The following is a 19584-nucleotide window of genomic DNA, read 5'->3' as shown; positions in this document are numbered from 1 at the left end:
AGAAGACGGCCTCCAGATATGGAGTGTAGCTGCGAATATATTGAATAAGCAGTCGTGGACAGCCGATAAGGGGTAGTCCTCCAGCTTGGTGGTTGGGCGAAGGGCTAACAATCCATCGCCGTAAAAAACAGCTTGTTACGAATCCATACAATAAGATATGATGATAGAGACTGGAGTAATCTTGCACAGGATAGGGACCGATGGCAGGCTTATGTGAGGGTGGCAATGAACCTGCGGGTTCCTTAAAAGCCATTTGTAAGTAAGTATTTGTCTATTGATCTGTTGTCTGCTTGCCTGTCTGCCTTTATTCATTCATTCGTTCATTTCTTCATTCACTCACTTACACATTTACTCATTCACTTACTCATTCATTCGCTTACTCATTCATACATTTATTTAGTTATTTATTTCTTTACCTATTTATTTATTCATTCTTTGTTTACTTACCTTTTTTTCTGTTTGTCTGCTTATCTTTGTTTGTTTGTATTTGTTTGTTCGTTCGTTTTTTTTATTTATTCATTCCTTCTTTTCTTTCTTTCTTTCTTTCTTTCTTTCTTTCTGAAAAGTGAAATATATGGTCTCTACTGCTTTCCGTAAAAAAAATGACTGAGAGTAGACCTAAAGGTTCTCGAGTACAGTTTTAGCTAATCTCTTGTGAAATTAATTGGAAATTGTATGAGAAATATAAGTAACACGTACATCGAATCAAATATAAATTCTCTGTTCTTTTATTCCAATTTTGTACAAGCCACAAAACACAGAAAATACCATTACAGCTTAAGTTACACTCATTTTTACTCATTTAAATATCACAATGTTTCTTTATATTAGCAAAATGCAAGAAATGTAAGCTTGATTGTATAAAAAATAGATGAATATCCTCGTCTTTCATTTGCACAACTGTTTAATTATACCTTATTTGCTAGAAATAAAATCAGGATAAACTTACACTTTAGTGAAACCTCTGTCATGTACTTCTGCTATAATTTCAGCATGACGTAAATAGTATCCAGTTTCACGTCTAATTGATGTGTGAAGTTAATCAGATATTGGTCAAAAGCGGACAAAAAAATTCTTAGAGCTTACCATAAAAATGTAAATAAGGAAAAAATAATATCATTTAGTTTCTGGGTTTGAAAAGGACTATCTAGTGCCCTTTGAGTATTGAATTCTCTAGTAACTTCAATAATCCAACAGGCAGTGTAAATTTGAGTATTTTCTACCTGGCAGACAGAGATCAAAAGATCTCTAAAATAGCGGTGCCAAGTTGTGGCAGCCTTATGGATGACGTATGCTAAGCAAGGGACAGATAGTACCGTCTCAGCATTTTCAGTGATAAATAAATTCAATGCATTTGTCATATATTTGACTAGGTTTTCATTTCCCGTTGTCATGTGTCATAGTACGTATTTATTGATAATTTTGGTCTTTGTATTCGTGAAATCATCATTATACTGAAAACTCCTCCTCGCTTTTATATAAATATTTTATGATCGATTACATAATAAAGCTTCCCATTAGTTAACTTGAAAGATTGTTGGTCAGTTTGAAGACACGAAAAGTGGAATTTTGGTCAAAATTTAGATATTTCCATTGAAAATTGTTCGTAAGCATCACAAAAATTAATTTTTTGTGAAGGTTAACATTGATCGTTTTATCCAATTGCTGAAAATATGAAACTTATATTAATATATAACAGAATAACTTGTATTCTGTTACATTCTTAACAGAGATTCACATGTTAATAGATATGGAAAACACATTCTTAGCAGAACATTCTGTGTTAGAAACACCAAAATAACCAATTGGATTCTCTACTTACGTATTCCCTGACGCGTTCAAACAATTCAATCACCATGTTACTTATTTATTATAAACTTTTAGATGTATAACAAAAATGATTCCATCTCGTTTTATTTGCTGCATTATAGAGTAAGTAATTATACGTTAAACCCAAATATAATAACCACATAAATTTAATTGTAGTGACTTTTTAAATCTGTAAGGCAATTTATGTTAAGAAAATATAAAATTCTCTGTCTTAAAAGAAATGAAAGATAAGATGAGAAGGCTTTTACGCTTTGGGATAAATAGTTTATCACAAATATAGAAATGAATTTATCGTTTTAAAATGTATCATAAATAATTTTAAAATTTGTTTTCGTACTAATTATTGTGTTGTAAAACATTCACTCTGTTATTACAGTCGTAAACAATATTTGTTTCTGGAGATAATCTTATAGTCTTCAGTCTATTCTCCGATACAATAGTTAATTTAGTAACATTTTCTCGGAATCCTTAATGTTTTCCTTGTTCGTTTTATATGATCTCTATCATTAGTAAATAACAGATCAATTTTATGAGATCTCGCATATTGTTTCTTATCTGCTTTAATCATTTGAATTTTCCACAGTCATTCCTGACATTACAAAATTAACCATCTTCTCTTGATAAATTTAATTGCAATCATTTTTTTAAAACTATAAGGCAAATTATGGTAAGAAAGTATAAAATCCCCTCTCTTAAAAATAAAAGGTAAGATTAGAAGATTTTAAAAACTGTGGATTACTTACTATATCGGTGTCTATGGCTTAGTGTTGGACACTGATAATATACACTATCAGTCAGTAGTTCTTGCGAGGAATATTGTTTTATAGATTTTAACTTTCATGTACAGCTTCTATTGAATCAAGTGCCGTTTCACACACAACCACTCAGCAGCGCTTCCGAATGGCGCTGCTGTATAGCTAGAACGCATTACCTTAGCACAACTCATTAATTTTATTCCATTACTTTTTCAACTAAAAATTTCAGTGTTGCTAAACTGTTAGTACAGAAGATCGGCCGTCGATTATCACAGCGACACGGTTGTACTTTAAGTTTGAATGCCTCTATTTAAAACAATGCTTTGCTAGCTATTGCGACGCTGAGACGCTCTACTGAGTGGTAGCGTGTGTACAGGCTCTGAGAAGTGACAAAATTTCACACGAGTTCATCGTCTGCGGTACCAAAGTCAGTCAGTCTTAAATCCCCTACAGATGTTGGTTGATGGAATTCCGTCTTCCTATCTCCGGGTCCTGCCAGCTTACGGAGTTCCTGCTCGCGATGTTCTGCAGTCTGACAGAGTTTCTGGTATCCAGATCGTCCTCTGATTCGTACCCTCTATTGACTTGGCCGCCTACAGGTCTGTCGAAGATTCCTGCTGTAGAACTGCGATGGCTTCGACTATTGTTGTTGTTGACAGGTAAGCCATTGTGAGCTCCCAGGGTCTTCATTTGTGACTTGCGTCTCTCAGCCATCACCGAGTTTCGGCGCACTTCCAAAGCCTTAATCGTTTCCTTGCGTAATGTCAGCTTCCGGCCCAGTACAGGAGTCCCTGAACAGAAATCAGTTTGTTTACACGTGAAGTAGGATAATGTGAGTTGTATCCAGATAAACATATCTTCCAAATCTAATCCAGATATAAGTCTCTATATAAAACCCGAATTTACTGAAATTATCATTATCGTCATCATACAGTCTGCATTTCACGAGAAGATCCGAGCAAGGAATGCGAGTTTTCCCCCCACTCTTATAACCTATCCCCGACACTGAATCGGCCGGCCATTGACTGAGCCTTGTTTGTACCAGTCCGCCACTAACATCACTCCCATCTACCTGCTCCTTCAAGAATGCTGAGTTACTGGCTTACTCTCTCCTCTTACCCCGCTAGGACCATACACGCCTCGCAGGGATCCTCTCGTGAAATTTGGACAGTACTATAACGATTGTTCTTAGAAGGCCCTTCCGTTTCCAAAAGGAAAAAATAATTAGATTTAATTAAAATACTAAGACGATTTCAAAGACTATGTAATGTCAAGTTTCGTGCTCACCAGTGACGGCACCTTCTGATGTCATGTTGAAGAATCTCTGCTTGAAGGCGACATCCAGGGTGCCAATAGGTCTCTTCTTCTGGCGATTCTTCTCCAAGTTCTGAATTGTTCGACGTCTCTCCACTTTGTCTGTGCCAGAATCATCGTTGTTCCCATCTATGCCTCGTAACCGCTGTAAGTTCTTCACTATCTGCACGAAGTTTTTGTCTATGATAGCGTCCTGGGACGTTTCCTCCACCTGAAAAAATGCCAGCTGAGTTACTGCCTATTTCAGGTGTTTGAAATTCTATCAATCTAACTCTAGGATCGTAAAGTAAAGTAAAATAAGAAATTTATTTTGTTTCTAGATTTGAATTTGACACTTGTCCTATCATTGCTACTGAAATGTGTATATCACGACATTTCGGTGGTTAGACATTCGTCGTCTTCAGATGAAAATAAGAGAAATCAGATATAAGTCATTCGTTATCTAATGAAGCCAAATGCTTGTGCGTGTCGTAGTAGCTCATAGTAAAAACCTTATGTTGAGGGTAAGCGAGCTAGTGAGCTTCAAGTGGAAGTGTAGCGAGGGAGGGAAGCTTCCCAGTCCACTTCTTCTTTCTCCTTGGACGCGGGTAGGTTTCACAAGATAATGAATGACTTATATGTTACAATAGATACGACTCTTACAAATGAATAAATCCATTAACTGATCCCTCATCCTCTTTTTATCATGAAATCGAAAGTAAATTCAACCTCTGAAATGTGGTTATATCTGTATTTCACTTGCAGTGTAAAAATTGCAGAGCATATATCTCTCTTGAAAAATCAAACATTATTTCCTCTCCTTGAACATGAAATTACGAAAGAAACAATGGAATATACAACGCAAACAGGTCACATTACCGTGTTAGCTACTTAATAAATAGTACAATTATTATTTTCAGAAAATAAAAATTATACATTAATAAGCAAATTATCTATTCTTGCTTATGCGACAAAAATATGGGCCTTAACGAAATGACGAAACAAATTTAAGATGCAAATCTAGCTCTCAGGTGTAGCTCCCTGTGAAGCTGATTTGAATAATTTCAAGTTCGTGGGTAGCTCAGTTAGTAGAGCCTTGGCGCATTTAGCCAAAGGTCCCGGGTTCGATACCGGCCCCGGCACAATTTTTTCCTTGAAATTATTCAAATTAGTTTCACAGGGAGCTACACCTGAGAGCTAGATTTGCATAATACACGTCACTGTTCGTTAACAGAAAATCACAATTCAAGTCACACGAGTTTGTACGTACTCATCGTTGGTTGGTTGACGATTGTCAGCCCACTTTGAGGTCTGTGGATATAAAGGAAGAAATTGAGTCGGGGTCTGGTATAGTTCCTGATTGGTTCAGTTGGTAGAGCCTTGGGCGTTTAGCCAAAGGTCCCGGGTTCGATATCCGGCCCGGAACAATTTTTCTCTTGAAATTATTAAAAATTAAGATGATTTGGAAGAAAGGTTTATTAAAAATAAAAGTTTCCAATAACTGTGAATGGAGAATAAGAAAAAAAAATGGGTTATGAAACTTATAAACAAAATGAAGTCCTCGACGCAACATAATATGAAGCCATATAAATATACACTGACAATAATAGAGGAGAGCATTTTAAAGACTTCACACAATACCATAGATGAAATTGAAGACTGGACATAAAAAGGTTGTAAGTTCCAAAGAGACAAACCGTAGAAAACTGAGCTTTCTTTTGCAGCTAGTATTGTAATATCATACATTTTGCACATCTATGGGACAAGCTAGGCTCAAATGATAGTTAACATTTTTCACAGTGAATTGAGCCAGGGATATAGACTCTTTTTTCTCTTTATTTATTTGGAAAATTATTTTTCAAAGATATTGGCACTAACAGCCTTTTTTATGTCCAGTCTTCAATTTATTTTTTCCTATTTTTAAAACATTTCTATTTATGTATATTATTGTAAAACTTTTAAACTTAATATGTACCGTATTCATGTTTTGAGTACCTATCGGTAACAAATTCATAGTTTAAAGGCGACATATTTTGTGTAATGAAGCCAATATTTTTACATGTACATACGACATTTTAAGAGAGGCTTGGCTCACTATTTCTGCAGTAAATTACTGTGAAATCTCAATTTAGACAAATGTATGGCTTACCATTATTTTACATCAAAGTTTTCATACAAAAAAACAAGATGAAATTTAAATGGCTTGAAAACAAGTTGAGAGCACCACCAGAAACGAAAGTAAAGCCGACTATAAATTAATAATAATAATAATAATAATAATAATAATAATAATAATAATAATAATAATAATAATAATAATAATAATAATCTGCAGGGAGATGACCGTAGTGTAGTCGTCGATTTAAATACAATGAGAATGTTCAAAAAGTTTCAAATTATTAAATATTATATAGATGATGACCGAAACTTGTATAGTGACAGAACAGAGTGGTATGACATTAAACAATATTGGAAGTATTCGTAATTTGAGAATTCTGGAGTAAGTAAAACTGTCCCAAAAATAAATAAAAATTCTGCCAAATTCTTTAAGTGTCAGGTTCTTAGTGGGATCCGGTAAAGCAATTCTTTTCGAAAAAAATATTTTTTTACTTTATATAGCACAGTAATATTAAGTGTTTTAAATCTATTTGAGATCCACCTGGTACTCTAGAACCAGTTTGTACAAAATGTGTTGATATGTTCCCATTTCAATTAGAAAATTACAGTGACAATAACACAATTTATTATTTTTCTTTGTTTCCGCTAATAGAATTGGTAACTAAAATATTTCCACCTGTTCCATATTTACTCTTTATTACGTATACAGATTCTCATCTTATAAGTGTGTGAAGATAAATAAATTGAAGACCTCTCCGGAATAAGGACGTAACTGTAATTCATGTGTCAGGAGAAAGGAAAATAATTTCAGGGCATATTTTATTAGGTCTATATTTATTATCATAGCCATTTGACTAAACAAAGATACAAGTTTATTTAGCCGTTGAACGCAGTAAATTATTGTTATAAGTAAAAGCTTTAAAATTACTTTTTCTACGTACATCACAAGTTTCAAGAATTTGATATTACATTCTTCTTCCTGAAAGGCCTTCAATTAAATAATTATACTTTACAGGCAGTAGGCATGGTTGGTAAATTCGGTGGCATATTGTTTATTTGAAAGATCTCCTCATTTGATATATTATTCGAAGTTTACTGATTCAAATCTGGTAAGGCGACAGGAATGACAAATACGATATAGTTTTTTCTAATATATAGGTCCACGAGGTATTTCTCGGTGTTCTGTGGTGGGATGCCATGCCATTCTCAAATACGTAGTTTACATTTTGTTTTACAAAATTGACTTTTTTCGTCATCTGTGAAGTATAATGCTTTCAAGCTGAAAATGAATCGAGAAAAGTGTTGTAAATAAGTAAAGAAAATTGTTTACCTTTTTACCGCAATACAAGTTCAGTTCAGTTGATGCTAAAATATGTGACAGAGTTCCAAATCGATGGAACATCATAGCTGTGAACTGGATCACCAAGATGAGAGCAAAGAAGAACACGAACACTAGACCGATGGGTTCTAACTGGAGGTACTCCTTGTGGATTAGGACCTTGCAACAGAGATATGTTAAGATTACACAATGTTCCTGCATATATGAACTATAATTCTGTTATAATTATTCCCTATTCCAACTTTGAATGTATTTATCAGTATTATGAGTACTTTGATAAATAAGAGTTAAAGGAAATCAATTTTCTTAAGAAATCATTAGTTCTCATACTACAAAAAAGCTAATAATTTTCTGGAACTAAGAATCTAGTTGAAATTTTGTGCAGTGCGTTTTGTGTAAGGAAATGCGAGATTTTTTCACTCTGAATATTAAATCAATTTATATTTCATACAACATTTTAATTATTATAGTACGTAAATCTGGAAACTTTTCTTTATTATTTTTAAGTTAAATCTTATCTTGTTAATAATTTAGTTTTTACGCAATAATCAAATTACGTAGGCCTACTGTTGGTACACAAAAACATATAAACTGAAAGTTATCTAATCCTTAAACATATTTACAGCCATGTCCGCCAACCCTCAACCTATCAGAAATGCATATCAGCATTTGATTTCCTATAATGCAAATGATACAGGTTTTTACATGAATACTTTTAGCATTTACATTGTTTTTATATTTTACTACCAAAAATAAAGTCTATCCCAGTTTCATAGAACAGTTCTTGTTATTATGTACTTAGTTGCCACTTCGGTAATTTTCTTATACTTATAACACAGCGAAAATGACATATCTATATTTTCATTTTGAAAAGGTGGTGTAGACCGATAAGCAATTAAATAAAGTTAATATAGGTTAAATGTGTCCGTCTTCTCGCTTATCAAGTAATGTGAAGTCTTATATTATTAACTATGTCACATTTATTGATTGGATTAATGTTTTCGGCAAATAATTGCCGAAAACGTTGATCCAATCAATAAATGTGACATAGTTAATAATATAAGACTATACATTACTTGATAAGCAAGAAGACGGACACATTTAACCTATATTTACTTTACTTGAAATATCTATAGCTCTTACGCTTTGAATTCTTATATTAGTTTACTAATTATCTTGAGATAAAAAATACAGTTGAAATTAGCTACATTAAATCTGTTCTGTTAAGAGTGAATATTAGAAGAAATAGACATTGTATTCATTATATCTAAAGATCTGCACAAGAGAATATGAATGTTCATTATTTCTTTAACAAGATTTGACATTTACCCCATGGTTAATTTAAGTGTAATTTCAAATATTGGAAAATTTTTAGAATTTATAATATAAAATCTCGGGGTTAAGACAAATCTAATGAAACAAAAAAGTAGGCGAATATCTAAGTATTTAGTTACAATATTCCAATTATATTAGAATTATGATTAATAAATCGATTTAAAATGATGACAATTGCTTCATATCACCAGGATTAATATTAAAACCGGAAGATCTCTTATCTTTCAGTATTCGCAATACATGAGTTCAATAATTTTCGCGGAATTTGTTTTTATCTGATAGTAACAAAAATAATTAAAAGTAATATTTGTATTCATAAATACAATATCTAAATGTGGTAGTAAAATTTAAAACAATTAATTTAAAATGATTCTTTAATACATGGCCACACCTCTGATTTCTACTCAAAACCAATGCATTGTGCTTTTGTACATTAAAATTGTGCGTTTTACCTACTACTTTTATAATAGCATAATTTTGTACAGACTAACTTGAAGACGTGCATTTTAAATTCGCAGTTCTACTATAAACACATTCAAATGCCAATACCTTTATTTTTTATTTATTTTTTTGCAATATTTATATTTATATAGAATAATTATTTACAGTCGCCATTTACTAAGAACATATTTGCAATATTTATAACTGGCACACTACACTCTTTCATGTACTTAACAGACAACCAGTTAGTCACATCTTCCACCAGAGAAATTACTTCTCAAAAATATTCATTTCAAACATCCTCCTTACATAACATTTATATATTCAACTAGTTGATTAGGAAATAAAACCTGAAATTAATTCAAAGTGTTCATAAATTCAGTATGTTGTAATATTAGTCGTGTAATTTAATGTTTCGTAACATTCCTTTTCATTATTGACATAATATTTGTGTTGTTTCATTTCCTAAACAACTAGTGTTTTCATAGTCAGAGATAACAAATAAGGTAAATGAAAATTGCGAGTTCACTTTATTAAAATAATATTTTATTATTGTTAAATATTATTTTCATTCTGTTACTTTGCTATCATGACAGATAAATCAGTGATATTTTCTAACGTGAATCATAATACATTTGAAAAAACTAATTATTGTCATTTCCTTTCTTGATTGTATGGCTTGATAATCAGATGTCGGAGTAATATCTGGGAATTCCTTCGTCTACTTGCGCTGTACAAGTGTGGAATATTCTGCTATAGTTCTTTTAATTACGTTCCTACTGTTCACTAGTGAAAGCACACCGCACACTGCATTTGAGGTAGATTAGTGTAAATAGATCAGTGTCTGCTTTGAACATAGTGTTGTACTTTTCTTGAAACTTGTGAGAAATTTCTCCACGCTATCTGCGAATAAAAATTTAGTATCAAGAATTTCTTAAAATGTCAAAGACAGAATGTTTATATTTGGTCTGGTGGCATAGCGATTACGAAATAAAAGATAACGGAGAGTTATGCTAAGCATGTGTCTTAACAGTGTGAGAAAGAAAAGGCAGGTTTTAAGCTGTTGTTCTCTTACCCATACATACAGCAATTACAATTTTTATAGTAAATCTTCCTTTATAGTACCTGCCGTGTAAGACTTTGCATGGAGATTTTGATCTGATGAATTTGAAAGTTTCTCTTGTGACATTTTTATTCATTTATCATAACCAGGGATGCTCTCAAGAACTAGCACGACATTTCCTTAAGTGCAATGATAGTACTTTATCGTGCTAAAAAGTAAACCTTGTGGGATTTGTAATGCTTGTAGTATGAGCGCTCAGTGCAGGCGCTTTAAATGCCTGATCAGTGATCATGGTAGTTTAGGAGAATATGCTAACAGGAATTTCGTAGAAGTTATAGTAATTTAGAGAAATAAATAAATAGTAATTTAGCCAATGACAATTTTATACTTGGGATGTACAATAAGTGCTGGGTAATTTTCGGCGCAGGATTCTGGACTCATTTCGCTGGCATTATTACCTTGATATCATTCAGACGCTAGAAAACTTTAGTAATTGATAAAGTGTCGTAAAATAACAAGTAGAAAAATGTACTATGAATAGTAACATGTGCTGCTGCCAGGAAGTCAAATGGAGGGTAGCAATGCCATAGGAAGCTTTTAATAGAAAAAGGAACATCTTCTGCAGACCTCTGGAGAAAGAACTAAGGAAGAGACTAGTGAAGTGCTTTGTGTGGACTGTAGTATTGTATGGAACAGAAACATTGACATTACGATGAAGTGAATAGGAACGACTAAAAGCATTTGAAATGTGGATATGGAGAAGAATGGAGTTTGTAAAATGGACAGATAAAATAAGAAAAACAGTGCTAGAAAGAGTGGATGAAGAAAGAATGATGCTGTAAACTGATCAAGAAGAGAAAACGAAATTGTGTGTGTTACTGGCTGAGAAGGAGTTGTCTACTGAAGGACGCACTTGAAGGAATAGTGAATGGGAGAAAAGTCTGGACGGAAGAAGATATCAGATGATAGATAACTCTAAGAAATATGGAGACTAAGAGGAGTGTGAAAAATAGGGAAGATTAAAGATTGCTGGATTTGCAGTGAAAAACCTGTCCTTGGACAGCAAACATAAATTATGTTTTTAAAGAATGTGATCCAGCCAAGACACGTATTATTCCACCTGAATTGTAATGTTTGCTTTTCGCTCTGTAGGTTTAATCTTAATCTCTTTTTTCTACAATTGTTGTGTACTTATTTCAGAGCATTTTCTTGTACTTCTGCGAATGTAGATATCAAAGCATTGTCCTCGACAAAGCGTAATCAATATTGATTCCACCATTCCTATTTATTTTTCGAAATACTTCTTCTAGAAGGCAGTTGAAGAGTTACGCAATCTTACTGTCTTACAGCGCTATCCAGTTTGAATGTGTTTGTTATTTATTTAGTCTTGTCTTGGCTTTGTTATTCCAGTAGAGTTGTGCTAATGTCCTAATACATTTTTTATACACAACTTGATTTTTGAATTTCTCAGAATTAATTAATGTTATGCTACATCGAAGGCCTTAGCAAAGTCAATGAAAGCGATGTATACTGCTGAATTATATTACACAGTCTTAATAGGCGCCTCATCAGTTGTTTGATGAGAAGAGCAAATGTGTATTAAATCCGGAACTCTAGAGTTAAAGCAGAAATGTAATTCATTTGTGATAAACTTGTCCAGAACATTATTGTTCGTAACAGGTATTGCATATCAGACAATCATATACCTATTTGTCATCTCTGCATCAATTAAAACATAGTATATTAATTTTAGACACATGGCATGCAACACATGGGATACAGAGAGGTGAAGGCGGCAGAGGTCGTTGTCTGTTGACGTCACTAGAGTGCTGCTTCCTGCTGTAATCTGATTGGATAACCGATCAAATGTCAGATGATGATGGACGAGTGCATGATATATGGCACGATAATGTCTGTATGATTGTGGTGAATTTATTTTCTTTCATTTTAATGGCTTGAATGATCTTAATTTCGTTCACGAAGGAAGCCTGCAACAGATCGTGACTCATATAGACGGGACTAAAGTTCTATTGTCATTTTTTAAATTATAAAAATTCAAATTTGTATAGTTCTATGAGTAAGTTTGAAAGTTTTAGTATAAATATGAAACGTAATTTGTACAATTACAATTTTAGTCCAATCAGAATTAATTTTAATTTGGTTTTGATTCATATGTTTGATAGCTGCTGACAGTTTTGAATTTAATACAAATATAAGATTTTATTTCTGCAATTATTTTTTTATTGTGGACAAAATTAATTTTGATGTATTTCTAATTTACATATCTAGTAAATTCTGACACAAATTTATAACTTGTAATATGAAACTGTAAACTTAATGTATACAATAATCTGTTTTGCAATCAAAATTAATTTTAATCTGACTCTGATTCATATACCCCATAAAATCTGTTATTCAGAATTTTCTAGAATCAATACAATATTGTAATAAAAATGTAACTGGTACAAATATAATGCAATTATTAACGTTTAAACTAAATTATTATATTATTATAGCCACAAATATATTTAGTTATTTGAAATTATTCTTCGCATTTTTATTTTAAATTTACGGTAAACCTAATTAGGCTTATGTCCACGACAAAGAACATTGTTTTAAGTTATTATAAAATTGAAGTAAAGAATATTATAAGGTGAAGTTGTTTCACATTAGAAGTATGAGATAAAAATCAGGGTTGAAGAAGCCACTGATTTATTATAAAGATTGAGGAAGGTGCTTTGGATGGTGATGAGAAAAGAGAGAACTTTGTGTTATGAACAGACTGTACATTGAAGACACCAAACCACACCATGAACACAAAGACCAGACACCAGACTAGACCAACCCAGAACCAGGCTGTACCTAATCAAACCAGGTCAAATGAAATTAGTCCATTTCAGTTTGGTTCATTTCTAAGAACTGGTGAGAAATAAGCTAAGAACGCGTTTATGTTTTTAAAATAAATATAATAGGTCAATCTGATTTGAACTACTGTAAAATATGGCACGAACTTAAAACTAACCAAAAAAAAAAAAACTTCAACAATATGTGAAGTTAATTTCATTATTATACATTATTACACACAGCCTTGTACTAAACCTGTAGCTTTCAAGTTTAATTTAAAATGTGATACACAGAGTGGAAATGAAATAACCCTTCAGATTGAAAGGGACGATACGGTACACTTAGATGAATAGAAAACCTATGTTACGTTTTGTGATTAATACACGGTTAATTATAAAATCGAGTTGAAAGTTCCAGCAGTCTGGCAACATCGCCTCTAACACACTGCTCTTTCTTCTCGTAATACAGATGTAAGAGTTGAACGAATTCAGGTCTGTCTCCCTAGATGAACCTATCCCTCTCTGACTACAACATTGCAATCTGTTCGCTATGAAAATTCGCCAGAGGAATAAATATTTCTTTATTAGATTTTCTATCGATATGGACAAAAATCACGATCCTACTTGCAATAGTTACCGAATTAGAGGTTGTTAAACATTTAGAAACAAAAAATTCTGAGGAAACTATGAACTTTGTATCAATTTGGTATTACACTTTTTTGCTACATACAACATGAGCTATTCGCTCTGAAAATCTACAGCGTTATTTCACTTCCACTCTCTATTTGTAATCGCATTATGTTTTATAATATGTGATTTAAAAATATTTCGTCAGTTACCATGTGATTAAGGTGGTTTAAAAGGGCTTCTTTTTATTGAGTTGAATAATTTTTATTAATCTGGCAAACTAAATGAGATTTGATACCGACTCCAAGATGAGGGATATTGACATTGATTTTACAACTTTCAACTCTTATGTTTGTATCCTCACATTGAATTTTTCAATTAAAACTATTTGTCAGTTTCCATAGATATAATATTCGGGAAAGAGTTCTGTAGTTCTTTATAAAACCAGTGAAAAAAATAGGATCAAATTACAGTCTCGTTCTCCTGTTACACTATTTGGGAGATTGATAATAATTTATATTCAGAATAAATTCAGCTGTCAACAAGAATATTGTTACACTGATTAACAACACCTTTCTTCATTTAAGTTCAGATTTTGAAAGATCATTTGAGTTACTGAATACTAGTGCCACTAAATCGTACTACATTTAACTAAGCTTATACATAAAAAAAATAGGTTTTCACATTGCTTATATTTAGAAGAAAGCTTTAAATGTTTCAACCATATTTTAAGGCTGAATTTTGTTAAAGTTTGACGTTCCATCATATTAATAATATTGTCCTAAGATCTTATTATGGAACCTACAAAATAGCTGTACCTTGCTCAACCAACCAACAACTCGCCGATCATAAAAGACCAGGAGTAGGCTTTGGACAATATTACGGTGATAACAGAACAGTATTAGTTCCAGAACGTTGGAAAATTGTCTCAATATACGGTTGAAATCCAAAAATAAAATTCTCTTCTAAAATTAGTACATAATAGTATCTTCATATTATTATTATTATTATTATTATTATTATTATTATTATTATTAATTAATTATTAATTAATTAATTAATAATTAATTAATTAATTAATTTTTAATCTTCCTCAAATTGATGAGGTTGCCAAAGACAAAGAATGTTAAACAGTAACATTTAAGGTGTGACATTAAAAATGTCTTACAAGAAGTTTGTTTACAATAAACTGAAATTTACAGTAGATAATGTTTTACAATAATTAAAATTTGCAGTAAAATAAAAAACAGATAAAAAATAGAATGAGAAAATTCAACTGTAATTTGAATTGAAGTACAAGTGTAGCCGTAAAATCTGCAGAAAATTCTTCAAAGCTATTATTATTATTATTATTATTATTATTATTATTATTATTATTATTATTATTATTATTATTATTATTATTGTTATTATTATTGTTATTATTATTATTATTATTATTATTATTATTATTATTATTATTATTATTATTATTATTATTATTATTATGAAGGTCTATCTTTGTTCTCTATGTGGTTTATATAGAGATTTAAAGATATTTTTCTCATTTAATTATGGAGCGTTCTAACGCAATTATATTCCATATTCTACCTAGCCCTTCTATTAATATGACAATTCCTTTGCGTTTTTTTCTAGTTTATAGGCCTGTTACTATTTAATTTTCAATTTTTTTCCTATGTTAAGTTACCTGTACTGATTTTGAAACGGTTTGTTTATCCAGAAACGTGTCTTAAATTAAATTATATATTTTGTTTTATTGAGTCTTTTGTTGAACATAAGTTTTCATTACTATAAAATAATAATTGTGTAAATATATTTTGTAGTTTAATTTTTAGGCGTTGATATCGAAGACAATGAATTTTTCGGATATTATTCGCTGAGACCAAACTAGGTTAATTTCATCAGACCAGGTGTGATAAATACGCCAGGCTAAATCGAGCCTTGCCAGGTTTGATATCAGATCAGATCAAGCAAGGTTCAGACGAGCCAGATCGTATAGGACCAGAAGGTCAGTTAAACCAGCCAGGAAGAAATTGAGGGTCGTTAGTCCAGGAGCACCACACGAAGACTGTACTGTACAGGCGTGGCCGCCTGTTGCCTGGTTTTTACCTCTGCGGTCTCCTCAATGTATGTGATGTTAGTCTTGACCCCGAGCGGCCAATCTACGTGGAGCATGTCCTTATTGAGTTGCAGCAAGAAAACGATAAGCACAAACAAAGCATTGAACATGAAGAAAGCAAACACCGACTTGTTCCGCAGCTCGATGAGGTCGGCAGCAATCCGCGCCTGAAAAAAGACGTTTACAACACATAGCAACAGTTAACACAGGTCCCGCATCGGCTGCTTGGAAGTTCTCCCAAAAAGGCTTCAGCGTTTGGCATCTCCGCGTCTATATAACAATCAGTTCGTCCTCACGGTCTCTCAGGCCACAGATTTAACATTTTGTAAAACTTGACAGTCATCTTGATTAATGTTTTCTTATTAATCTGTTTCCAGTTCAAGTTTTCAGTCAGATATGAAATCAATCATCTATGACAAAGGTATTTGTCGACTGGCAAGATCAAACACGTCCTTGCGAAACGATTATAATGGGGTTATGAGTGAGAATTTATAAAAAGAAAGCAGGGAGAATAGTAGCATCCCGAGGAAATCTGCCCAATCCCATCTTTGTTACAACAAATTGTACTTAGAGTTTAGACTTTCAAGGAATCTGAGGCTGGTCTTCGCAGAGAAGTTGCAAGTAAATTTTTCGGTTCGGTTCAAACTCTAAATAACATTTCGCCTCCAACTACTTATTCTATAAGAAACAGAATATGAATATCATCATTTCATCATAAATGAGGTCTCAGATTCACATGAGAGCGGTTTCCATTTTGCTTATTTATTTTAAAGAAATCTTTAACAATAAAGTATTTCGGATTTTTGGATAGATCCGAACCCATCAGACCTGCATACTAAAACTGTGTGGAGAATCCGATCGATGCCCTAGAATTCCGACTAACGGTGCGCCTTAATCTTCATTAGTGTCACTATTATTGCAGTACTCTTATTGTTATTACTTTAAAACAAGAATTACTGCTGAATAAATTAGTTCATGCCAATTAAATTATTTTTGCTAATGTCAATGTCAATGGGGAAATGGAGGAGAAACATTGAGAAAAAGCAATTAGCAAAGGAAGTTGGAGCTGAGAAAAAGCGTCTATGTGAACTCCAAAACTTGTCGACCACTTGTCTCATTATGATTTCCGCTGTTAAATTGGAGAATTTTGAAGGGGACAGCGGAAAATAGACGTAACCTAATAGCTACCACATGAAGGGGCGAGAACAGCAAAACGCGCTAAGATCTCGAAGATGTTAAAAGGCTGCATATCGAGCGTGGAGTGTGGGCGCCGCAGTCCTAGCGAGAGAAGGTATCCGAGCCCTTACATTGTGCGAGTGACGATCGAGTAAACTCGCCCTAGAGTAACGAAGGCAATATGCGAAAGCCAAGGATAAGATTTCTAAAGGCTTTAATTTGAAAAAAAAAAGTAATATAAGTCTATTAAAGGTATTTTATTTCATAGTATTTTATTTAGTAACTCTTTCACATGAAAACGTTATTCATCGTCGGTCAGATGACATGGAGTCATAGACGAGAATACTAGCAGAGTTTGATTTTGAAACAGGCGACTGAAACAAAGTAATTTATAAATTTTTGCCGAAACGTTTTTATCTAGGAACAAGCAGGGACGATGTCAATAAGCGAAAGTTTCGGAGAGCTAATAACCGTCCAAAATTAACGTGTGTTCACCTATTTGCCTCACTCCAAACACAAATATTGAAAATGCGCATAAAATTTGTTTCACAACGCTTATAACCGAATTTGTTTATTACTTCAATTAATTGTTCAATTTAGTTCACAACTTTTCCTTGGCAATTACTTCACAACTTCTCTTATCCTTGCGCATTATGTCGGTAATGTCAATGTTTAAACTTCTGAAAGATATAAATTTTTAATTTAGCTTTAACTTCATTCGATCCTAGATTGTACACAAATAACATGCTAATCAGAACAAAAATTTAATATCAGAAATATTGTCTTGATCTTTAATAATCTACTCCAGTAGCAATTTCAACGATATGGGGCACAAAGGAGAGGGTTGAACGCCTTGATGTAATTCTGCTTACCCGAATGCCACTCTAAATTAAAATTTTGGCGCCACCACTAGAGACAGGGTTCTTAAATGAACCAAAAATGTACCATACGGGAACAAAGACTTTTCTGCCCTTCCGAGGGAAATCACTAAACATTTTATCGGCCTTAAATCTAATTGCGAGCATTAGCCTATAACAATTTGAAAATAAGACACTATAGTAGTTATATGAGAATGATAAAATGGTTGGACAAATTCTCTCTCTTGATAACAGACGAACGGAGTCTGGCGAAACTAAACTGGATTGCAGAGACATTTATAGGGAAGGTTTATTTTTTCGTGATACTCATAGCAGAACAACTTTTCTCGACAGATTTCCTCTATTCTGCTATTCTAATTTTATTCCTATGTCATGAATGTAGCCTAACTGTGCCAAACAGAAAGACCTTGAGGAAGAATGCTGTATAGATCTCTTCGATTTTGCTCTCTCTGGGAGTCGAAGCAACCGATGCACAGGAATTCGCTACTCACTATTGTATCTTACCTCCTGCGTATCCTCGATATACGTAATGTTGGTTTTGACTCCGAGCGGCCATTTTATATGTAGTTTGTCCTTGCTTAGTTGGAGCAAGAACACGATCAGCACAAACAGCGCATTCATCATAAAGAAAGCAAACACTGAAGAATCCCGCAATTCTTTCAAATCCTTGGCTACTCTTGCCTAAAAAATAACAATTATCGCTAGGGGAGAAAAGAAGATTAAGAAAAGGAAAACAAAAGTAAGAACCGCTGAAAAACCAATTAGTACACATAAGATTATCAATAGATTTGGTTATTCACTGTTTATAAGTTATTGTCACAGAGACGTTATGTTGTCTGTTAGAAGTCGTGATTCAGAAGCAAGACGACTCATCCTAGAAGTCTGCTTATTAGAGCTATGTCAGATGATGTTGAACCTTCTTGTCCAATTTGTATAATATTATAAATAGTGATGTCATTATTGAAAGGAATAAACACGAAATAATGAAAAGGAAAATATTACTTGATTTTTCTGGTTAAGGCGATGATTTTGTAGGTAAATTTTTCTTATCTCGTATACTGATAAATATTTATTACTGTGTTGGAGTTCATTTTCTGAGTAGAAACAGCGTCATATAAATTAAAAAATAAAGTTATAATTATTTGTTTACACTATATTTATAAAACAAATTTACGGAAATTTTCTTTAAATGTATTATAAAATTTTTTAAAATCTCAGGGAAATTGCAACCAAAAATTTTAATGTCCTAAATGACGGTTTCACTTGTGTTATAAGTTAAATTAAATAGTAATAAGAAGATGATTTAAATTTCCTACCTAAATTTCTAGTTTTGTATAATAATTTGATTGTAGGCCCTAGCACTTTTTATTTTGTTGTTAAAAATAACCCATGCCATATATACTACAGCTGTTATTTATCATACATTTTCGTTTTGTATGTTAAATGTCACATTTATTGAAATTATTTTTAAATTTATTGCTTGAATTCTTGGCATATACGATTAATTATATATGTTACTGTTAAAACCCGAAATCCGTCAAAATCAGTTTCAACTATTAAAAACTAGTTCAACCAAATGTAGATAGATAGAAAGCGAGTTTTCGTAAGATCTGGAATTAATGAGAGGTTAGGTTTGGTTTGTTCAGGTTTTTGTTTGGTAAGAACCTAAACAAACCAAACATCTAAACAGACCAAGTGTAACCTGTCATTGATTCTAGATCTTACGGAAACTCGCTTTCTATCTATTTACATTTTTAAAACTAGATT

General features: G+C 32.6%; 1 protein-coding gene across 2 annotated transcripts in view; it reads right to left on the bottom strand.

Moving 5' to 3' along the window:
* Positions 1 to 705: 705 nt before the first annotated feature.
* The window catches only part of kkv (hyaluronan synthase-like protein kkv), a 217316-nt gene continuing 198437 nt past the window's right edge, over positions 706 to 19584 (bottom strand). Inside the window, exons 20-23 of one of the 2 annotated variants that reach the window (XM_069835543.1) lie at positions 15754 to 15930; positions 7327 to 7494; positions 3873 to 4110; positions 706 to 3376 (exon numbers count right to left, since the gene is read on the bottom strand). In XM_069835543.1, coding sequence (XP_069691644.1) covers positions 3033 to 3376; positions 3873 to 4110; positions 7327 to 7494; positions 15754 to 15930 — 927 coding nt within the window. In that variant the 3' untranslated portion in view covers positions 706 to 3032. Of the gene's footprint in view, positions 3377 to 3872; positions 4111 to 7326; positions 7495 to 15753; positions 15931 to 18321; positions 18499 to 19584 lie in introns of both variants that reach the window. The other variant, XM_069835542.1, reaches the window with a different exon arrangement.

Source organism: Periplaneta americana, chromosome 9 (genome assembly GCF_040183065.1).
Source record: "Periplaneta americana isolate PAMFEO1 chromosome 9, P.americana_PAMFEO1_priV1, whole genome shotgun sequence".
Classification (NCBI taxonomy): domain Eukaryota; kingdom Metazoa; phylum Arthropoda; class Insecta; order Blattodea; family Blattidae; genus Periplaneta; species Periplaneta americana.
The sequence above is the reverse complement of the archived record's forward strand: the minus strand, read 5'-3'. Positions and strand labels throughout refer to the sequence as shown.